The sequence below is a fragment of the Podarcis melisellensis genome (genome assembly GCF_964234715.1).
Source record: "Podarcis melisellensis genome assembly, chromosome: 7".
NCBI classification, from domain to species: Eukaryota; Metazoa; Chordata; class Lepidosauria; order Squamata; family Lacertidae; genus Podarcis; species Podarcis melisellensis.
Genome location: NC_138539.1, coordinates 67,071,505 through 67,092,767, shown reverse-complemented (window position 1 = coordinate 67,092,767; position 21,263 = coordinate 67,071,505). Strand labels below are relative to the sequence as shown.

The 21,263-nt window shown below is 46.3% G+C and overlaps 1 protein-coding gene across 3 annotated transcripts in view; it reads right to left on the bottom strand.

The window, feature by feature from the left end:
- Window positions 1-405: 405 nt before the first annotated feature.
- Window positions 406-21,263, bottom strand: part of RNF152 (ring finger protein 152) — a 62,042-nt gene continuing 41,184 nt past the window's right edge. For all 3 annotated transcript variants that reach the window (XM_081918347.1, XM_081918348.1, XM_081918346.1), the window contains one exon: window positions 406-1,980. In XM_081918347.1, coding sequence (XP_081774473.1) covers window positions 1,197-1,808 — 612 coding nt within the window. In that variant the 5' untranslated portion in view covers window positions 1,809-1,980 and the 3' untranslated portion in view covers window positions 406-1,196. The remainder of the gene's footprint in view (window positions 1,981-21,263) is intronic.

Here is a 21,263-nt window from a genome sequence, read left to right as displayed (position 1 = left end):
AATTGTAACATTTCCTCCCTGTGAACACCTTTGAGGGCAAGGAGCGCCACACTGCTGGTGCATTTGTGCATTCTGTATCATGGCCATATAGCCTTCATTTGTATCTCACACTTGCAATGATGAATAAAACCTAGATTATGGCTCCTTTGGCGATGTACCTCCAGCTTGTATTCAAAGGGTAGGAAATCTGAAGAGAAGTCTTCAAAAATCATTCAGTATGCCACTCGCGTACAAAGATCAGCCTTTATCTCAGATTAGGCCAACTCCACTAGTTTCCGCAGCAGAGCTTCTTGACAAATATATTTACTGTGTGCGCGTGAAACCACATGCCCAAGATTTACATTTTTAAAGTAGCGTTTTTGCAGAAGGCAGCATACAGACAAACAGTTTGGCTGGACAGCTGTATATCCTTCCTGGTTCCCTTTATTGCTTCTTTCTTTTTGTGTCCCATTTCAATTTAAACGAGAGGGGGAGGAAATCACTTAAAACTACAGAAGAAAAACAGAATGCGCATAAACACACAGATATAGATTACATCCAAAATACTTCCAACGCTTTAGAAAAAATGTTCTCTTTCTATAACTATGGTACAGATTTTTTAAAACTGTTGCAATTAATGTGCAATTTAAAAGATACAAAAAGAAGCCTTGTTGACTAAATGACTTTTTTTTTAAACTTTTCACAAGTTTCTCTGTTGCCGCTTAAAGAGAGAAAAGTTACGGTTTTCGCTACGTCTGGAAAAGCACTGGGTAGCTTGCCTTTCCGAATGCCAATGTTTAATTCTACTTGAACGTACAGCATTTTGATTTGTAAGTTGACTACTCTGTTAAAGAGAGAAAGGGAGAGATTATGTCCTATATCAGTATAGTAGAACCAGCTAAATAGACATCTTTAATCTCGTAACATGATGAAATCATTATAAATTACAGCTCATTTGTTAAGTGATTATGGTGATGCATGCAGTCTTCCTTGGTACTGTTACCAGCGGATAAGCATTGGACGTTTCCCATACTCTACGAACAGGTGCCCCTGTCCTTTGTTTTTCCTTTTAAAGTAGACTCTGGACCAGCAACCAGCCTGGTGTCAATGACTAAGTACGGTGGAACGAGGCGCTTCATCTCACGGCATCCTGCCACCACCATAACCACCTTCCCAAACCCCCAAAATTGGCCCGCGTGGGTATTTGCCGCTTCCTCTCAGCCGCAGGAAATCACAGTGAAACGCTTGGAAATGCACGACATGTTGTGTAGGACAATCCCAAGGAGGAAAACCAGGACGCAGGCCACCAGGATGACGGTGCAAACCCCCGACCAGGTGGAGCTTTTGGCAATGCCCCTCCTGTCTTGATCTTCGTCGCCTCCCTCCTGAGGGATGCCGGACTGCAAGGGCTGCTGCTCGGCTGGGATTGTCACCACAGTGAGAGACTTCTGCTGGCTGCCTGGCAGCAGGCGGCAGCCAATGTCTCCTGGCAAGAGGGACCTCTCCTTGGAGATGGGCAAGGGCAACATGTAGCAGCCATTGCTGGGAAGTTTGATGAAGACGGGAGTGTGCTCTGAAGTGTGGGGTATCGCAATCACGGCAATGACCTCTGGGTCGTCGGGCAGCTGGGAGACGGAAAAGCCCGGCGGCAGTTTAGTGATGCCTCGGCACCACGGGCACCGCAAGTCTTTCTGGCTGGTCCTCATCTGCTGAAGGCAAACAGAGCAGCAGGTATGCTTGCAGTCCAGCAACTTGGGCCTCCGCCGGGGGCTGTAGTAATTGAAACAAATCTGACATTCCAGCAGAATGTCCTGGGACAGAGTCTCCATCACGGTCCGACTGGCGAAAGCAGTGAGATATCACGTTGTTTGGCAGTCCGGTCTCAAATCTAATGCCTGGAGCAGTTCCTGGCCTCCCACGGTGACTAGCTTGTATTCTACCACCAGGCGAAAGGAAGCAAGGAATCCGTAGCGAAGCATCTGACTGGGAGTCCGTCAATATCTGAGAGGGAAATTTAAAATGAACAGAGTTAGTCATAAAGGTCTACTAGAATACTGAAGGAGGTGAGAAAATCTAAAGACATCCTTTTATTGATGCAGAGGAAGAGTAAACGATAAGTGAACTTTGCAAAACGGTAGCATCTTAAGCATGATGCTTATGGCTAATAAATTCCCCTAAGCACAAACATTACCAAACCATGGGTTTCTGCCTCATATACCAGGGACATTGAACGAAAAGAAACACACACCCCAAGTCTTTTTAGCCGATTATAATGATTTTTGAAGAAAGCATTTCAGACTAATAATCTGAATTGGACATTTTTACTTGGTCAATAAGGCTATTTTCATGCAGGAATCAAAAGGACAGTTCGCTCGTTTTCCATGCTTCGTGAACAGACTTCATGTGAAAGCTTCATAAAAGCTTTGAACAAATGGTGAATAACCCAAGACCAATTTGAAGGCAATGTGGGAACACACAAACCTAGAGATTTTTCCTCCCAACTTGACTGAAATTTACAGCATTGCATATATCATTGCAATCATCCTCTGGTTCAAATTCAGTGGGAAAGCCCCTGCAAAGCTTTAAATGTTGGAGTTCACTTTTAGGAACAGGTTAGGCAGTTGCGAGTGACCAGGAACACATATAAAGTATGTATATATATATTGCAGTGTTTAATCTATACAGTAAGCATATGGTTTATGAAGTACCTGTCTTCATGACAGTAATGCTTGGACAATGACACTTAAGAGCTCTGTTGACACTTAAGGCTAGCACTCCAGAGCCACTTCCCTACTGATGGTTTCTTCTGTGGCTCCAAAGAAGACTGTTACTACAAAACTTTGTGAATAGGCTCAAACACACAGTTTCTGTCTCCCTGACCATTGCATTCCTTTCTGGGCAGAATAGCAACCAAGTGGAAGAGTGTCACAACTGTCTCCAATCCATAGAGTTCTCAACTGAAGCAGCAGGGGAAGGATAATCAGGAATCGCTTCTGCACCACTCACAGGAAGCCTGAATGGGGCCTGATAAAGCAACTTTCCCAGGAACATTCTAAGGTTTAGGACTAGGTAGCTCTACCATCCCCAAACATTACACTGCATCCACTGCAGAAAAAAGTATCGGCTGAAACAACACAGCAGTACATGTGCAAAATCTAAGGCAAAAGAAATAGAGGACGCTGCCCTGAAACACAGTCACAAAATGGATAAGACGAACACCAAGGATCTGATCCCAATTATTTTTATAATGGAGAAGGTCAACGGCTGAACTTCTGCAAATAATTTTTTTAACCATGCTGGCTTTCCTATCTCCCTGTGTTTTAAAACCTCTGGCACAATTGAACTTTGAAGTGTCATCGGGATCGACCTCATTTTCTCTCTGTCCAGTCCTGGAGTTTCGCTCGTAGGGTTATCATCTCTCTTGCTTGGCTTTAATCTGCCGCATGGCTAATTACATTAAAAGTTATTAAGAAGGAAAATGTGTGTTGAGAAAGTAGTGAAGTATCAAGACAGGCAGTGGCATAAATTGCGAGCAGTATAACTAACAAAATGGTAACACAGGATGGATCTAAACATTATGTATAGGTAGAGTGGATGGCATGAAAGTAAATGCAACAAAGTGAAGCTGGAGGCAGTAAAGGGGTAACTCCTCACTATTCAGTGAGCCTGGAATAATCATGCACTTAATGTGTTAATAAAATCATAGGGGCACAGGTGGCGCTGTGGTCTAAACCACTGAGCCTCCTGGGCTTGCCGATCAGAAGGTCAGAGGTTCGAATCCCCGCAACGGGGTGAGCTCCCATTACTCTGTCCCAGCTTCTGCCAACCTAGCAGTTCGAAAGCACACCAGTGCAAGTAGATAAATAGGTACCGCTGTGGGGGGAGGTAAACAGCATTTCCATGCGTTCTAGTTTCTGTCATGGTCTTCCATTGCGCCAGAAGCAATTTAGTCATGCTGGCCACATGACCCAGAAAGCTGTCTGTGGACAAACGCCAGTTCCCTCGGCCTGAAAGGGAGATGAGTGCCGCAACCCCATAGTTGCCTTTGACTGGACTTGACAGTCCAGGGGTCCTTTACGCTTACCTTACCTAACAAAATCTACATGGAACATGCACCTTAAGCACTCATAAGCCACAGCACATAAAAGAATCCAGAAACATGAACAAGCCAGCAGCAAAATAATGGCTATGCACAATTTTAAAAATTCCAATAATTGATTATTATTTCGGTGGAGGTGGCAAGAAGTAGAAAAAACTAAATAGGACAACACTGCAGAGAGACTTAAATTCCCCTGCTGATCTGCAGAAATGAGCTATGGGGGATGTTTGTGTGTGCCTGCAAGATTATGGAATGGCCACACACACAGCTGGGAGGTGGGTCCTCGAGGAGTAACCGAGGATGAAAGTTAGCCATCCCCGGATTTAAGTCTGCAATGTTTGCAAACTTTATAAAAGCTATGCGCACATGATTGTAACAAAACGGCCTCGACCCACTATACCTAAAGGAGCATCTCCACCCCCATTGTTCTGCCCGGACGCTGAGGTCCAGCGCCGAGGGCCTTCTGGCGGTTCCCTCATTACAAGAAGCAAGGCTACATACAGGGAACCAGGCAGAGGGCCTTCTCAGTAGTGGCGCCCGCCCTGTGGAATGATCCCCCATCAGATGTCAAAGAGATAAACAACTACCTGACATTTAGAAGACATCTGAAAGCAGCCCTGTTCAGGGAAGTTTTTAATGTGTGACATTTTAATGTATTTTTAATCTTTGTTGGAAGGCACCCAGAGAGGGTTGAGGAAGCACAGCCAGACGGGCAGGGTACAAATAATAAATTGTTGTTGTTGTTGTTGTTAATATTATTGTTATTATAAAACTTTCAACCAAGACATGCAACTTTTGCAAAGCAAAGTGCTTCCTTACACAGCACCCCTCATTGCTGCTTTCCCGAGTACAATAATCCGTGGAACACTTTGAATCATTATTGCTACCACATACAAACCATTAACTCTCATCTCTGGGTTTCCTCAAAATACCGTATTTTTCGCACTATAAGACGCACCAGACCATAAGACGCACCTAGTTTTTGGAGGAGGAAAACAAGAAAAAAAATATTCTGAATCTCAGAAGCCAGAACAACAAGAGGGATCGCTGCGCAGCGAAAGCAGCGATCCCTCTTGCTGTTCTGGCTTCTGGGATAGCTGTGCAGCCTGCATTCGCTCCATAAGACGCACACACATTTCCCCTTACTTTTTAGGAGGGAAAAAGTGAGTCTTATAGAGCAAAAAATACGGTAACTGAGCCCCACAATGCATCTTCTAACGGTGTTATGTAATAATACCTGATGGCACTCCCCATAGGAGCATTTTCATACAGAAGGCTTGGAGGCATTTATTTCTTTTATATACATTTATTTATTTATTTATTTATTTATTTGGTTTTCAAATTAAAGTTTTGCAATCACATATCCAACATACATCATAAAAACAAGATTCAAAAGAATCTCCTCCTCTTTGTGGGTCCTATTGTTAGACATTTCCTCCTGCATCTTTTATAACAATCCAAATCTTTTACATCTCCATTATATCCCAAATTCACCATTAAACTACCAGTGTTATTCCATGGAGGCATTTATTTTGCCAATGCACAAAGCAAGATGGGGAACTAGACGGACATTTGTTCTGATCCAGTAAGTGTCTCTTGACATAATGCCGAAGTTAATATACGACTTTTTATTATTATTCTGCCCTTCCTCCAAGGAGCTCCAACCATTATATATGGTCTCCATCGCCTACACACACACCAACAATTCCATGAGTTGGGTTAGACTGTAAAATAGTGGCCAGTGGTTGATCTGAACCTGCCTCCCCAGTCCAACGCTTTAGACCTATTCAGGCAAGAAATCAGGGCAAACCAACAGAGGTCAGCTATGTTCACATAGTATGGTATTTGGAAAAACCCAGGATCTAGATCAGGCATAGGTAAACTCAGCCCTCCAGATGTTTTGGGACTACAACTCCCATCATCCCTAGCTAACAGGACCAGTGGTTTGCCTATGCCTGATCTAGATAGTAGTAATCTGCCTAAGCCAGGGGTTGGCAAAGTTTTTGTGGCTTGGGCCAGTTCACAGTCCTGGAGAGGCCGCGGTGGGCCAGAGTGTGCGCACACATGCATGCATGCGCAAACACTATTTCCAGCATTCCTTCCGGCGCGGAGGAGGCGTGTGCAGCTTCCCATTGGCTGCAGGAGCTTCCTGCAGCCAATGGGAAGCTGGCCAGCATCGTGGAAGGCGGTCTCCTCTCTGCTCTGTGCCAGTTTAGCGCGGCGCACAGGAGCTGACAGAGGGACAGCGGGCGTCCATGGGCCAGTTAAATGACTCCTATGGGCCGCTTGTGGCCCATGGGCCTTAGGCTGCCAGCCCCTGGCCTAGGCTCTGTGTACAGCAGATTCAGAAGAGTACAGTGGTACCTCAGGTCACATATGCTTCAGGTTACACACACTGCTAACCCAGACATATTACCTCAGGTTAAGAACTTTGCTTCAGAATGAGAACAGAAATTGTGCTCCGGCGGCGCGGTGACAGCAGGAGGACCCATGATCTAAAGTGGTGCTTCAGGTTAAGAACAGTTTCAGGCTAAGAATGGACCTCCAGAACGAATTAAGTACTTAACCCGAGTTACCACTGTACACAGAAGTTGAGAGTGGAGCTGGAATGTCAAATCCTAACCTCCTTCACAAGTTCATTCACCCTGGGCTCTAATGTGAAAAGTGGACTTCCCGATATTCTCCCTTACTGGCATTTGGTGACACACTTACTATAGGCATTTGGTTCAATGGAAGATAAGCTGCTGCTCCATATATTTTTTAATTAACACATAAAAAGCCCAAAGGAACAAGCAAAAAAACCTGAGTGACAAGGCAAAGAGCTTCTCCAAAGATGAGGTGACGATGATACCTCTCTCTCCAACCACAAAGTTTCCGCAACACTTTAGAAAGCCAGCCAGGTCTCATATGAGGGCACAGCTGACTTCAGCAGCAGTCAAAAACATTGTTTTATCATTAGTACTCTGGATTATCTGATGACAGCCAAGAAAATGTTGCTGACAGAGAAGACCCAGAGCTAAAGAAGACTGCCAGGGGTATCCTTAGGACTCTTTAAAGGACAGTGAGAGGGGAGGGGAGAGGGCTGGGAGGCAGCAACACTCAAGTGAGACCAAAAAGACAGAGACAACCAGAATCATGATTAATATCCTTGGCTAGTGCAGATCTGATAGCAGCTGAAAGCTCTGCAGGGCTGAGCTATATCTACTAATGTTAATAAAAGCTAACCGAGTATGAAAAACCATGGGCAGAAGACACCAAGCGATAGAAAGAGATGCATTAGCAGCAGAAGGGAGTGGAGAGGGGGAAATCGCTTGCCTGACACAGATTTTTCCTCCCTGCTCTTTGATGCTCATGCTCATTGCTAACATGGCTCCAATAAATGAGAGCTGAGAAAAACAGAGACACCGATATTTAAAGATGACAAAAAACAGAACATAAGAGAAAACAGTTAAGACTACCCTTTCTGCAGCAGAGCACAGCAAAGCAAATGGATGAATATGCTAGAACTTAGTTCAAAGGGTTTTTCCCCCCCTCTTGAACCTAAAAGTAAGTAAAGGATCCCTGGACAGTTAAGTCCAGTCAAATTTAACTATGGGGTGTGACACTCATCTCTGCTTTCAGGCTGAAGGAGCCAGTGTTTGTCCACAGACGGCTTTCTGGGTCATGTGGCCAGCATGACTGAACCGCTTCTGGCTCAACAGGACACCGTTATGGAAGCCAGAGTGCACGGAGACGCCACTGCAGTGGTACCTATTTATCTACTCACGCTGGTATGATTTCAAACTGCTAGGTTGGCAGGAGCTAGGACAGTCGAACTGCCAACCTTCTGATCAGCAAGCCCAAGAGGCTCTGTGGTTTAGACCACAACCCCATTTGCGTCCCTAAGAAACACACTATAGAATCTGCTTTCCGTACACAGGACTTAGAGCTTCAGCCTGTTTTATAAGGTGAATACATGTTGGATAGACTACTCTGTCCCAGTACAAACACTTCTCCTCCGCTCTCTGTGTGTGATAGGATTAGACACTGAACAGTAAATAACACTTTAAAGTTCATCACTGAGAAGCCCTATGGCCGGCTGCCATTTTCACCTCTCCAGAAGCTTCAGGCAGAGCAAGATGCTTCTTGACGAGGGAACAACATTACAACGGGGGTCTGGTATCTGCACAACAATCCTCCACAGCTTATCTTGATTAAAACTTAGCTTTGGCATGCAGGCCAGCTGGCAAAGAAGCCACTTATCTGGTCACCTGTGTCAAGCAAAGATCACCTCTCAAGTCAGCTAGGCAGGGAAGCTTTTGTGCAATACAGTGTACCTCAGGTCACATATGCTTCAGGTTACATACGCTTCAGGTTACAGACTCCGCTAACTCAGAAATCGTGCTTCAGGTTAAGAACTTTGCTTCAGGATGAGAACAGAAATCGTGCTCTGGCGGCGCAGCAACAGCGGGAGGCCCCATTAGCTAAAGTGGTGCTTCAGGTTAAGAACAGTTTCAGGTTAAGAACGGACCTCCTGAACGAATTAAGTACTTAACCTGAGGTACCACTGTATTAAGGGAAAACCTGGTTCACAAATGATTAACCATGGTCTGCAAGTTCTGAGCATGGCTTAGAGATTTTTTTTCCCCAAAAAATGGTCCCAGGTACACCATGATTATCCCCGACTGGGGTCTAATATGCAGAAACAGCTGGATTTTTTCTGGATTTACAACTTCACAGGGTTTCTGGGCAAGTGGATATCAGAAGTTCCCACAAACAAAACTCTTTATGCATAGAAAAAAAGAGAGAGGAGGTTTCTTGGCATCCACAGACGTGACCTCCCCACACCTGGCAAGTGGAATAGTTTCACCATCTGAAGGGACTCTTTGTTTAAAACCAGGCCCTCTGGAGGACGTCCCGCTTGTGGGCTTCCTAGAATTGCATGGCTGGCCGCCACGGATATGGCAAGCTGTGTTCAAAACAGTTCTGTGGAGTGCTGATATTTGGAAGAGAGTCTGCCTACTTCTCAGGGGCATTGTGGAGAGAACTAGGGTGGCAAGTGCTGTTGCTGAAATGGCTAGCTGTACTTACTGTAGAGGCTCCAGGCCTCAGCTGTGTTATCCTAAAGTAAGCAGTTTTCATAACAAACTGGGCCTGTTCTTAGCAAAAGCTAGAGAGCACCTCTATTGCAGGAGGATGCAGGATGCTAGACTAAACTGGTCCTTGGCCTGACCAATCAGTGCCCTTCTAATTTTTCTATCAGAACACTAAGTCAAGACGGTTCAGGCCTTTCTGAGGGCCAGTCTGCAAATGAAGAGATCTTTTCTCTTGGGACATGAAACCATCCAGTGGGCTTGAGCCCTTAGTTAGATTATATCCAATTGAACTGGATAGATTTCCCTTTAATAACACCAGCACAACACACATACACGATGCCGACTGTGAGCCTTACAGCTGAGATGAGTAATATATTCACAGTACAAGTAAAATCACGCCCGACTCAGAATCATTGGATAGCCCTGGAGAAATCACCTTAAAAGAAAACTCGGCGGCTCCATTTCTATCAGCAGAATGGTCAGTCATGCACACTGATCCTAATAATCTGTGATCTGACCCTCCTCAGCTGAATTTTTCTCCCCATCAATTCCAATACTTTTTGTTCCGGAACCAATATACCAATACCAGCCTAGATAGTAAAGTGCTTAAACTAAGAATTAAACTCTCTCTCTCTTTTTGGGGGGAAGAAAAAGCTTGAAAGCTTATATTATCCCTGAGCTTCAAAGGCTACCCATCACACTATGTCTTTTCCGTCCGTAACATTGGTTGCTAACATAATCACGACGAGTTCTGAAGTTGCAAACCGCGAACAAGCCTATGCATTTGAATATATCATCATTCTACAAGGTTAATATCAAGCTTTCAGCTAGGCAACCTATTAGGATGCTTCACCTTTACCAAGGAAGTTTCATTACGCAAACTCCCCAAACGCATTAAGCATCCTTAGGAACCATTACAGACTATGTATGATTTATGACAGCGTCTGTTGCCCTAAGGCAGCATTAGCGAGGGGATGGGGAGAAACATCGAGGAGGGAAGGTGCCATGCGTTCTCAACAGAGAAATTAATTGCCAGAATCACCCGCACTAAAATATAAACAGGATGCGTCTGTTTGGAACTTTTCAAATTAACAGCAGGAGGAAAATGCTGTAAATTAAAATGTTGCCAACACTTCCACAAATGAGTTTGGAGCTGGAGCTTGGGTTTCATTTATTTTGAAACCGACAAAAGCTTTGCTGCTGCTTTCAGCTCCAAGAGGTTAACTGTTTGCTTTCTTCAAGTACTCTTTGCAAAGAAAATGACTGCCCTTGTTTAGATTTTCCTGTGGCTCTAACTGCCAACAGTATCTCAGCGGTATACAAACACGAAATAATTTATTCCCCTGTGTAGAAGGAATGACAACCAACACACAAAACAACAACAAGAAAGGAGGCTTATTTTAGACATTTGGAGGGGGGGTGTTGTTTTGATCCAACTCCCATCAGTCTCGACCAGCAGTGCCAATGGTTAGAGGGAATCAGGGTTGCATCTGAGCAATATCTGTAGGGATATAGTCTCCTCAGCCCTACTGAATGCTCTGGCAGCACTGAACTGAATCATGTGCTTGCCAAACACTGCTTGCATCATCTGAATCCCCCACCATCTGAAGAGAGATGGGTGGTAACTAGAGTCATAACCACATCTTTGGAATGCCCTCCCATGACAGAGGGTCATCTAATGTGAACTTTTATGTGAATTCTGGCACCAGGTAGAAACAGGCTTATTTGTCCAAGCTTTTAAGAGACAGAGGGGCCTTCTCGATAGTGGCACCAGCCCTGTGGAATGACCTCCCATCAGATGTCAAGGAAATAAACAACTATCTGACTTTTAGAAGACATCTGAAGGCAGCCCTGTTTAGGGAAGTTTTTAATGTATGATGTTTTATCATTATTATTAATTATCATCATCATCATCATTAATTCTGTTGGGAGCCACCCAGATTAGCTGGGGAAACCCAACCAGATGTTGTTATATCAACAATGTTGCAAAGGTTAGTTTTTTCCTCATCTGCTTTGCTAATATTTTGAGCTGAATTTTTATACCGTTGCCCTTCTCTTTTTTGTTTAAATGTAATTTTATACCTTTTAGAACATTACTTTTTAAAAATAATAATAATGGGAGGGTACATTTTGTTCTCTGCATAGTTCTTTACTTCACTTGGTCAACAGCTTTACGAACAGAACAGAGAAAAGCCCACTGTGTTCCTTCTAATCTGACATCCACTTTTGGTATTCTCTCCATAAATACCAGCCCTAAAAGAGATTGTTGAAGAAGAAAACTCATTTAAAATAAGCTACTTTACAAGCACATTTCTCACCAGTACAAATCACTAGATAACTGAGCTGGAATTTTCTTGAAGTGGCCAACCTGTTATAGGAGAGAACAGCACAATTCTTGAGGCCAAAGTGATTTAGAAAACAAATCCAAATCTCCAGATGGAAAAGTCACTACCATATGTAAAATGTTGCTTTTCCCCCTCCTCAAAAAATAGTGCCATTATATACGCTCACCTAAGGAAATAATGCCTTTTAAGATGAGTTTTAATTGTTTGCCACTCTGCTCAGTTTTCCTGTCTGTGAGCAAGGTTTGATGAACTTGCTCTATCATATGCAAACATGATTTCCTGAGGAAGCGATTTGGTGTGTCCAGGAGTTGAAGAGAACTTAGCAGCAAGACTCAAGCTTTTATGTTGAAGGAAACTGCTTGATTAAGCTGGCGACAATCAACATTTTTTATCCATACAAACAGGAGCGAGGAGAAGTCTGGTTTTCTCCTTCAACTCATCATGCAGTTCACTAAATATTCACCTAAGAGTCACATGCTGACAGCGAAATAACCTCCCTGGTTTTCCCCTATTCCTATTATTATTATACAAACTTTTGAGTCACCCACTTTTTAGCTATGTTTGCTGTACATCAGAATTGGCAGGAATGACTTTATTGTGCATGCTGGGTAAACCTCACACTTATTTGAGCCATACAGAATCAATATCGCTCTGCTTTTTAAACTTCATTGATGTTACTTTGCTTGACAATAGTTAATGAACTGCACTGTAAGCATAAGTATTCAGCACACTGCGACGAGGAAAAAGCAATGATGCAAAAACTAAGGGAAAGCTGCAGCATACTATATTTCACAGAGAGGTAAAGCAGTTGAGAACTGAGGCCTAGTTGATTATGACAAAACAGAAATCCCGCTGAGAATTGCTAAAGGATGAACATGTGAACAACCTGGACTTCCCTATAGGCATGCTCATTCAGACAGGGTTGTGACACGTTTTGTTACAGAAGACCATTCAAGACCTAGAAACTCCAGTCATTTATACTAAACAGGTCTTTGAAGGGCCCAAGGAATGGCCAGCCCTTTGCAGAATAAAAAGTTCTGGACATAAGTGAGCAACATTAATACTGATAGCTAGTGAAATTCAAGACAGTGTCAAAAGAACTTGCCAAGAGGTCAAGACTGGAGAGAGATGCATCAAGCTAGGGACCCAAATTGCATCAATACTGGGAACAGAGGATCAAGCAAGCCAGGAAAGGTCAAATCCAGGGAGTCTCCTCCAGGAGCCCGACAAGACTAGCAGATGGAGAAAGCAGAAAGAACATGAGCAGGATCTTGATAGAGCAGTTAGCTGGAAGAGGAAAGAAAATAAGGACCTTAGAAAAGTGAAAAGTTTAAATTTGAAAATTAAGTGCAAGGAGCAGTTTGTTGGGGAACAGCTTGGTTGTGTAATCTTGCAATTGTACTATCCCAGTGTTACAGGAAAATCCTTGGGCTCACTTGGATTACCAAACAAAGGCACCAGCCAGGAATATACAGTAGGAGCAAAGCAGCAGCCAGTAGGCCTGGTTTTTATTCCAAGGACTGTTGCAACAGGACTTCAACCCGACACACGGGAGAAGCAGGAAGAAGCCCAGAACAAAGGATGGCTCCCACTTTTATCAGTTTTACAATTTCCGTCCTCCCTTCCCTACAGGTGGGCGGAGTTTGTGGCACTGAGAGGGGGCTCAACTGGACAGGTGCCTCCCACCTGCTTGGGTTGGCCTTTGACCTGCCCTCAGCCAGGGAGGACAATGGATGGCCAGCCAGGAGTAGGGCTAAGGCCAAAGAAAAGAGGCTGACCCTTCCGACCAAGCCTCACTTGGTTTTTCTTCCTTCCACGATCACTCACCCGCCCTCCCTCAAATTAATAATTTCTTGCATCCAAGTACCTGTATTTTTCGCTCTATAAGACGCACCAGACCACAAGACGCACCTAGTTTTTGGAGGAGGAAAACAAGAAAAAAAATATTCTGAATCTCAGAAGCCAGAACAGCAAGAGGGATCGCTGCGCAGTGAAAGCAGCAATCCCTCTTGCTGTTCTGGCTTCTGGGATAGCTGCGCAGCCTGCATTCACCCCATAAGACGCACACACATTTCCCCTTACTTTTTAGGAGGTGGAAAGTGAGTCTTATAGAGCAAAAAATACAGTAATTTCATCCTAGGTCAGCGGCCATCAAGTTAACAATACTTTTTCCTTACAGACTAATATTTTGTGTTCCAGGTCAGCAGGCACTGCTGTGGCCGTAAGAGGGTTGCTGTATTCAGGAATTTTCCCTGCATTGGCAGGCTTCGCCTTCCCTGCAGCATTTCGTCACAACTTTGGCGGTTTTAGGCCGTGGCAAGGTATCCTTTAGTCTATCATCAAGCTGGGGGGGATGCATTCGTGCTCCCTCTCCATGCGGTGGCACTTGCAGGGTCTGTTAAAGGGCAAAAAATCGGGAGTCCCTGGCCCTAGAGCGGCAGCATGTAGGTCAAACTCCCAGGCTGAGGTTAGTGGAAGAGCATGCTGTGTAAGTTTGTGCTTTGCAGTCCCTTCTCACTGGACCTCATCTGCCTGCATATCCTCAACCAGGTGGGCTGAGAGGGTTACCTGCCAAGGCCTGTGCCAATTTTCCCACTTCTGAAGCTCAAAAAAGTTGTGGCCAATTTGAACTCTGGTCTCTTGTCTCATTCTTTGGGGGGGAGAAGGGGTAGGCACCACAAACAGGGTTTAGCATGTGTGCCCGCAAATATACCCACAACACCCCTAAAAATCACATCATGCATACATCACAAACACATCACACGCTGGGAGGGTCTGGCGACAGAAACCTGAGCATCAGGGCTTGCCCCCCAACCTTCCCTTGACCTCCATCATACACCCAAAAGAGATATTTACATGTCCCTGTTTCCCAGCCAAGTTAATCACATCCTTTGGTCTTGATTTGGGTTTGCTATTATTTCTGGAATGGCTACCTGTCTGGCACTCAGGATGCCAGAGATTATCACTCAAGCAGAAGGGCTGCTGAGTACCTGAGCTCACGCTTTAGGGATTATGGCTCACTCATGTCCCAAGCTCCCCCCTTGGTAGCCATTTCCATCATGTGTTATGTGGTGCTTTGAGGAGACATTGTGTGTGTGAACAAACGGCAACCCCCTCCCCAATCATTATAAAAATTCCTGTAACACCAGGAACAGTCTATTTTATTTAAGTCTAGGATCAAAATCAGGAAATAAAGATCAGAACCAGAATTGGGCTGGGAACCAGGAGAAGAAGGGGCTTGTCTGGTACAAATGAGCTTCAGGGTTTGTTTCTTTTGCCATTCAAACTGTACACATCACATTCCAATGCGGTTGTTCATTTCTGTAGAAAAACCAATTACTTAATTCTATAGCTCTTCACATGTCAGCAACAGGGAAACCACCATTGTCACGGCTAGTACATCGCTACCCATATAGTTTAGAATGAGTCATTTCCAGATCGGTTTATGAAGATGATGGAATATGCATAGATGGCTAGATTACCTGTGAGAATTAAAGAACGGAATGAGGAGAACGTCCATTCAAGGATGGAACTATTTTGTGGAATATTTTTTTTGGGGGGGGGATATCGTGTTTATGTTAAAACGTATGCAGAATTTGAAGTAGAGCAGCAAATGAGAATTGGTAGTTCGATAATTTAGAATTAATGTACTGTGATGGGACGATGAGCTGCTTGTGCGTAAAATGCAAGTCCCTCAGAGTTTGATCAGGCTTTCAAACCTCTGCCTGTGACGGAGCCCCTCCAGCATGGCTGCGTCAATCACTAGTAGAATCCGAAAGTGGCTGCTTTCGGAAACGTTTCCAACATAAAAGCTCCTTAACGGAAACACGTCGTCTGGCCTCTCGGCGTGACAGTTTCCGTCGAGGTGTGGGTGTCCCTATAGGAGGTCCTGAGACCTCCCCACTGGTTTCGCTTGAAGCGTCTCTGAGCCATCCCTCCGACTCACTTTCCCTTGGAGTTCTTGCTCGCCCTCTACTGGTTCCCTCTTCCGCTGCTACTGCTCTCTCACCCTCAGTGAGCCTTTGCGCCGCCGGCGCTTTAGATGTCAGTTCCCTGACATCCACCTCCCCTCCAGGGCCCCCTTCACCCCCTCCCCCTCCCGTCTCCTCTCCTACTGGCGGTGAGGAGGTAAAACCCTTGAAAGAACCTCCCTCATCTTCCGACGTCGCGAACACTTCCTTCCACTTGTTGCTGTTCCTACTCTCTAGGTACTCTTCGTCATCAGAGTCCACTCCCTCTTCCAACTCCGACTCCGCGAACCCTTCCATTTCCTCTTCCTCATCGGTGGTGCCGAAATACTCCCTCCTAAACCTTGCTATCGGCTGAGGTTTCCTCGGGAACCTTTGATGGAACGTTTCTGTTAAAACCTCGTCATTGACTTCCTGCGCACTTACCCAGGTGTTTTCTGACTCCGGTTCCCCTTCCCACGCCACTAAATACTCCACCTGATTTCCCTTCCACCTGGAATCGAGGATTTCCGCTACATGGTTGCGGCGTTCCCTCTCTTCCAAGGCTGGTCCCCTGACGTGCTCCCCTTCACCTCCTCCCCTGTATGGTGACAGTAACGACCTGTGGAACACTGGGTGCAATTTCATGTGATTGGGTAATCGGAGTTTGAAAGCTACCGGGTTGACCTGCTGAATCACCTCAAAGGGTCCCAATCTTCTGGGCCTCAGTTTCTTACAACCCCCTTTGAACGGCAACCCTTGGGTTGACAACCACACTTGATCCCCCACCCTTATGGTTTCACCTTCCCTTCTGTTCTTGTCTGCCTGCTTCTTATATTGTGCCTTAGCCCTTTCTAAGTTGAGCTGGAGCTGCTGATGGATGGCTTCCATCTCTTCTACAAAATGTTCAGCCGCTGGGACGCTCCATCTCTCCCCTCCTTCCCCTGGAAATGCCCTGGGGTGACACCCGTAATTAGCCAAAAAGGGACTCATCCCTGTGGACACATTCTCCGCATTATTGTAGGCAAATTCTGCCAACGCCAACTTTTCGACCCAATCGTTCTCTCTGTCATTGACATAACACCTAAGATATTGTTGAAGAATGCCATTTGCCCTTTCCGCCTGCCCGTTGGTTTCAGGGTGCCGGGCAGTTGAAAAATTGACTTCCACGTGTAACAAGCTCATGAGCTTCCTCCAGAACCTGGAAGTAAATTGTTTGCCTCGATCTGAGATCACCCTCGAGGGAGCCCCGTGCAACCTAAAGATATGTTCCACAAACAACTTCGCCGTTTCTTCCGCTGTGACTGCATGTGAGCATGCTACAAAGTGGCACATCTTAGTTAACAGGTCTACTACTACCATGATGGCTGTTTTCCCCTTGGACCTTGGCAGATCCGTCATAAAATCTATTGATATCGCTTCCCAAGGCCGTTCTGGTGTGGGTAAAGGTTCTAATAACCCTGCCGGCGCCCTTCTTTCCCCTTTGGCTCGCTGACATTGGTCACACCCTCTTACATACTCCCTTACATCTTCCCTCACCTTAGGCCACCAAAATTCCCTGGTAACCAACCACATGGTCTTGTGTTGCCCAAAATGTCCCGCCGTGGGGCTATCATGCAACTGCTTGAGTACTCTCCCCCTCAATTCACCTTCGGGTATATACAGTGCCCCTTTGTAATACAATGCCCCATTTCTTTCCTCAAAACCTCCGGGGCTCTCGCCCTCCCCCCTGAGACCTCTGAGCTTATCCTGGGCATATTCATCATTTTCCGTTTCCTCCACCAGTTCTCGTTGCCCCACCATCGCCGCCCCACACACCCAGCGGTCCTCCGGGATGACATGTCTCTCTTCGATCACCCCCTCCCCTTCCCAATATTCTGGTTTGCGTGAGAGCGCGTCCGCCCTGACGTTTTCTGGGCCTGGCACATAACAAATCTCAAAGTTAAATTTGGAGAATTCCTGTGCCCATCTCACTTGTCGTTGGTTGAGCACTCGAGCTGTTCTCCAATACTCTAAATTTTTGTGGTCGGTGCACACTTGCACCTTGTGTTGTGCCCCAATTAATAAATGTCTCCACCTCCGGAATGCTTCGTGAATGGCAAGTAGTTCCCTGTCATACACCGTGTAATTCCTCTCGGACTTATTCAGCTTCCGCGAGAAGAAGGCACACGGTCTCCACTCCGACGCACTCCTCCCCGGTTGAAGAAGGACCGCCCCTACCGCCCGGTCGGATGCATCTGTTTCCACTCTCATGGGTTTTCGTAAATCCACATGCAGAAGTTGTTCTTCCGAGGCGAAAGCCCTTTTCAGTTCTTCAAAGGCTCGATCCGCCTCTGCCGTCCAAACAAATTTCTTCTTGCTGCTGAGACAGTCGGTGATGGGCGCCGTCAAGTGGGCAAAGTTCTTGATGAACTTCCGATAAAAGTTCCCAAATCCCAAGAATCTTTGCACGTCCTTCTTGGTCTTCGGTGTCTTCCATTCCAGTACCGCTTGGACCTTGCCTGGATCCATGGCCAATCCCTTGTCTGACAAGCGGTACCCCAGGAATTCCACCTCCTTGGTATGAAACTGGCACTTCTCCAGTTTCACCCACAGCTGGTTGGCTTGCAGCCTGCCCAACACTTCTCGAACGTCCCTCACATGCTGTTCCTCATTTTCCGAATACACCAACACGTCGTCTAAAAAGGCCACACAATTCTTGTAGAGCAAAGGTCCCAGAACGTGGTTTATAAAAGCTTGAAAACACGCGGAGCCCCCTTGTAGACCGAAGGGCATAACGAGGTATGTCATCAATTCGGGGCATAGGGAAAGCCAGGGGCTCCGACACTGCATTGAGGGCCCTGAAGTCACACACCAGTCTCGGTTTGTCTGTGTTCTTTTTGTCCACAAAGAACACTGGGCTGCCCCCCACCGCTCGGGACTCTCTGATGAAACCTCGCTTCAAGTTTTTGTCAATGAACTCCCTCAGCTCCTGCATCTCCCTGTCTGACATGGCGTACAGCTTGCCTACTGGGAGTTGGGCCCCTGGGAGTAGGTTGATTTGACAGTCAAAGGGTCTATGCGGTGGCAGTTTGTCTGCTTCCCTTTCGCTGAATACGTTGCTCAGATCTGCGTATTGCGGGGGCACCTTCCCTTTGTCCATCACTTCCATCCCCGCTAGGGTGACTCTGTCTCCTCCCGAAACCTTCCCCTCCTTGCAGTGTTCTAGGCAATGCGCTGACCCAAAGGAGACCACCCTCTGATGCCAGCCCACTAGCGGATCGTGTAGCGCCAGCCAGCTCATCCCCAAAATGATGGGCGCTCCTCCCAGGATGGCCACATTAAACGCTATCTGTTCGGTGTGCCTTGCCACTCTCATTATCATCGGGACAGTCTGTTGGCTAACTTCTCCCCCCAACAGCTCTCTGCCGTCAATCGTAGTCACCTGCAAGGGGTTACTTAAAGGGATAGTCTGTATCTGGTGCTCAGCTGCAAACTCCTTACTCATGAAATTACAGGAGCTGCCTGAATCCAAAAGCGCCTTGACCTTTAGTGGGTGTCCGTTTGGCAGTTCTAGTAACACCTCTATCACTAAAGCGGGTCTGGGGGGTTCTGGCATGGGCACTTTCATTGCTCTTTGGCCTGGCTGCTGTGCCCCAACGGTGGCAGCCAGGCGTTGGCTTTTACTTGCTCCTTGCCTTCCTCTTCCTTTCCCCCAACAGCTCCTGCCATCCCTTGCCATTCCTTTCTTTGTGGGCAAACTCTGGCAAAGTGCCCTGGCTGTTGGCAGAGATAACATCTCTTGGCGCTCTTTCCCTCCTTTTTCCGCCCTTCACTGGGATTTGAAACTGCGCGCGCCCGCGCTGTTCCAACTTCCATCGGCTCTGCCGGCGGGAAAGGTGGCTCTGGAATGTCTGGAATGCGGAACTCCCTCCAACGGTCTCCTTTCCCTTCCCGCTTTTCCATAGCCCTCGCCTCCTGGCGCGCTCCTATGGCCAGCGCAGATTTGGTTAACTGGTCCATAGACTCCGCCCTGGGGCCCCGGGAAAGCTCATCTTTGACGGTTGAAGAAAGCCCCTCTTCGAAAAGCATTTGGATGGGCTCCGCCGATAGGTCCCACCCCAATTTGTGAATCAACATGGTAAATTCAGTCCAGTACTCACGGACAGATCTGCTTCCTTGCTGGCAAGCCATTAACTGCCTTCGCACCACCCCCTGCTCAATATCGCTGGAAAACATCAGGTCCATGGCACGAAAAAACTTCCTCGTGTCCTTTAAGATCTCATTATTCGCTGCCATCAGGGGTCTAACCCAATCTTTCGCCCCGGATTCGAGATGGCCAATCACATACGCCACTCGCGATTCCTCATCGGGGAAGTCATCAAACTGCAAGTTTAGAGCGTATTGCATCTCTGTTCTAAAGGCATGATAGTTCCTGGGATCCCCCCCGAATTTCTGCACCAATCCTGGCACCTTTCTGGCGAGCGGGGTGGTTTTCTCCTTTCCCTTTTCTGCATCCTGAGCCCTCCTCTCCTCAAGCCTCGCCGTTTGGAGCGCCAACTGGATCTCCAACGCCCTGTACCTTTCTTCCAGGCTTGGACCTCCTCCAGCTGCTCCTGCTTCCCCGGTTCCGGCTGGATTGCTCATGATGCTTCTCCCTGCACAAGCTGGCTTTCGGAGACTTTCGGATTGCTGTGATGGGACGATGAGCTGCTTGTGCGTAAAATGCAAGTCCCTCAGAGTTTGATCAGGCTTTCAAACCTCTGCCTGTGACGGAGCCCCTCCAGCATGGCTGCGTCAATCACTAGTAGAATCCGAAAGTGGCTGCTTTCGGAAACGTTTCCAACATAAAAGCTCCTTAACGGAAACACGTCGTCTGGCCTCTCGGCGTGACAGTTTCCGTCGAGGTGTGGGTGTCCCTATAGGAGGTCCTGAGACCTCCCCACTGGTTTCGCTTGAAGCGTCTCTGAGCCATCCCTCCGACTCACTTTCCCTTGGAGTTCTTGCTCGCCCTCTACTGGTTCCCTCTTCCGCTGCTACTGCTCTCTCACCCTCAGTGAGCCTTTGCGCCGCCGGCGCTTTAGATGTCAGTTCCCTGACATGTACGTAATGGGTAAAATATAAGTAGTATAGCGGCTTTATAAGCTAAGAAAAGAACACCCTGGAAGGGTGAATAGGAAGTCAAGGAATATGAGAGATGTGTTTTGAGGGTTGTTTAAAAGAATTTGCAAAATTTAAAAAAAGAAAAAAATTAAAGAATGGGTCATTTCCAGATTTAAGGTCTGATCCCGAACCTAAAGAGGCCATTTGCAGGCTATTTCCCCCAACCACTCCCTGCCCCTCAGCTTGTGTTATCAAACACAGAACCAGATTTGAACTCTGGATTTTAGGGCAACGGGGTCTAAGGAGGAAACGAGAGAAACGGATGTGGCTGAAAAGCACTTCTAAAGAGGTTTAAGTTTGAAACGCAGTAAATTTGCAACAATAAATCCTCCTAGCAGACCCAAAGGTGTTTTTCAAATGCCTTCTTTATTATTTTGAATAAATAAATATTAATAAATAGCTCCATCCAATGGCGTTTCTTCTCCTTGCCCATTTGATATCATATCAAAAGCAAACTGCATCTCCATTTCCCAGTGAGTTTTATTTGATAAATATAAATCATCTTTGCATTTAACGTATAGTCGCTGGGGAGACTTTAACAGGCTTATCAATCTCTCTTGCACTCTGAAATAAGTTCAGGAAAGCCAGCTGCTCCCAAATATCAAAGAGAAGGAAGTGAAGGCAGTAGACTACATAGATTGGGGTTAGGACCAGGGTCCACTATTCCACAGAGTCA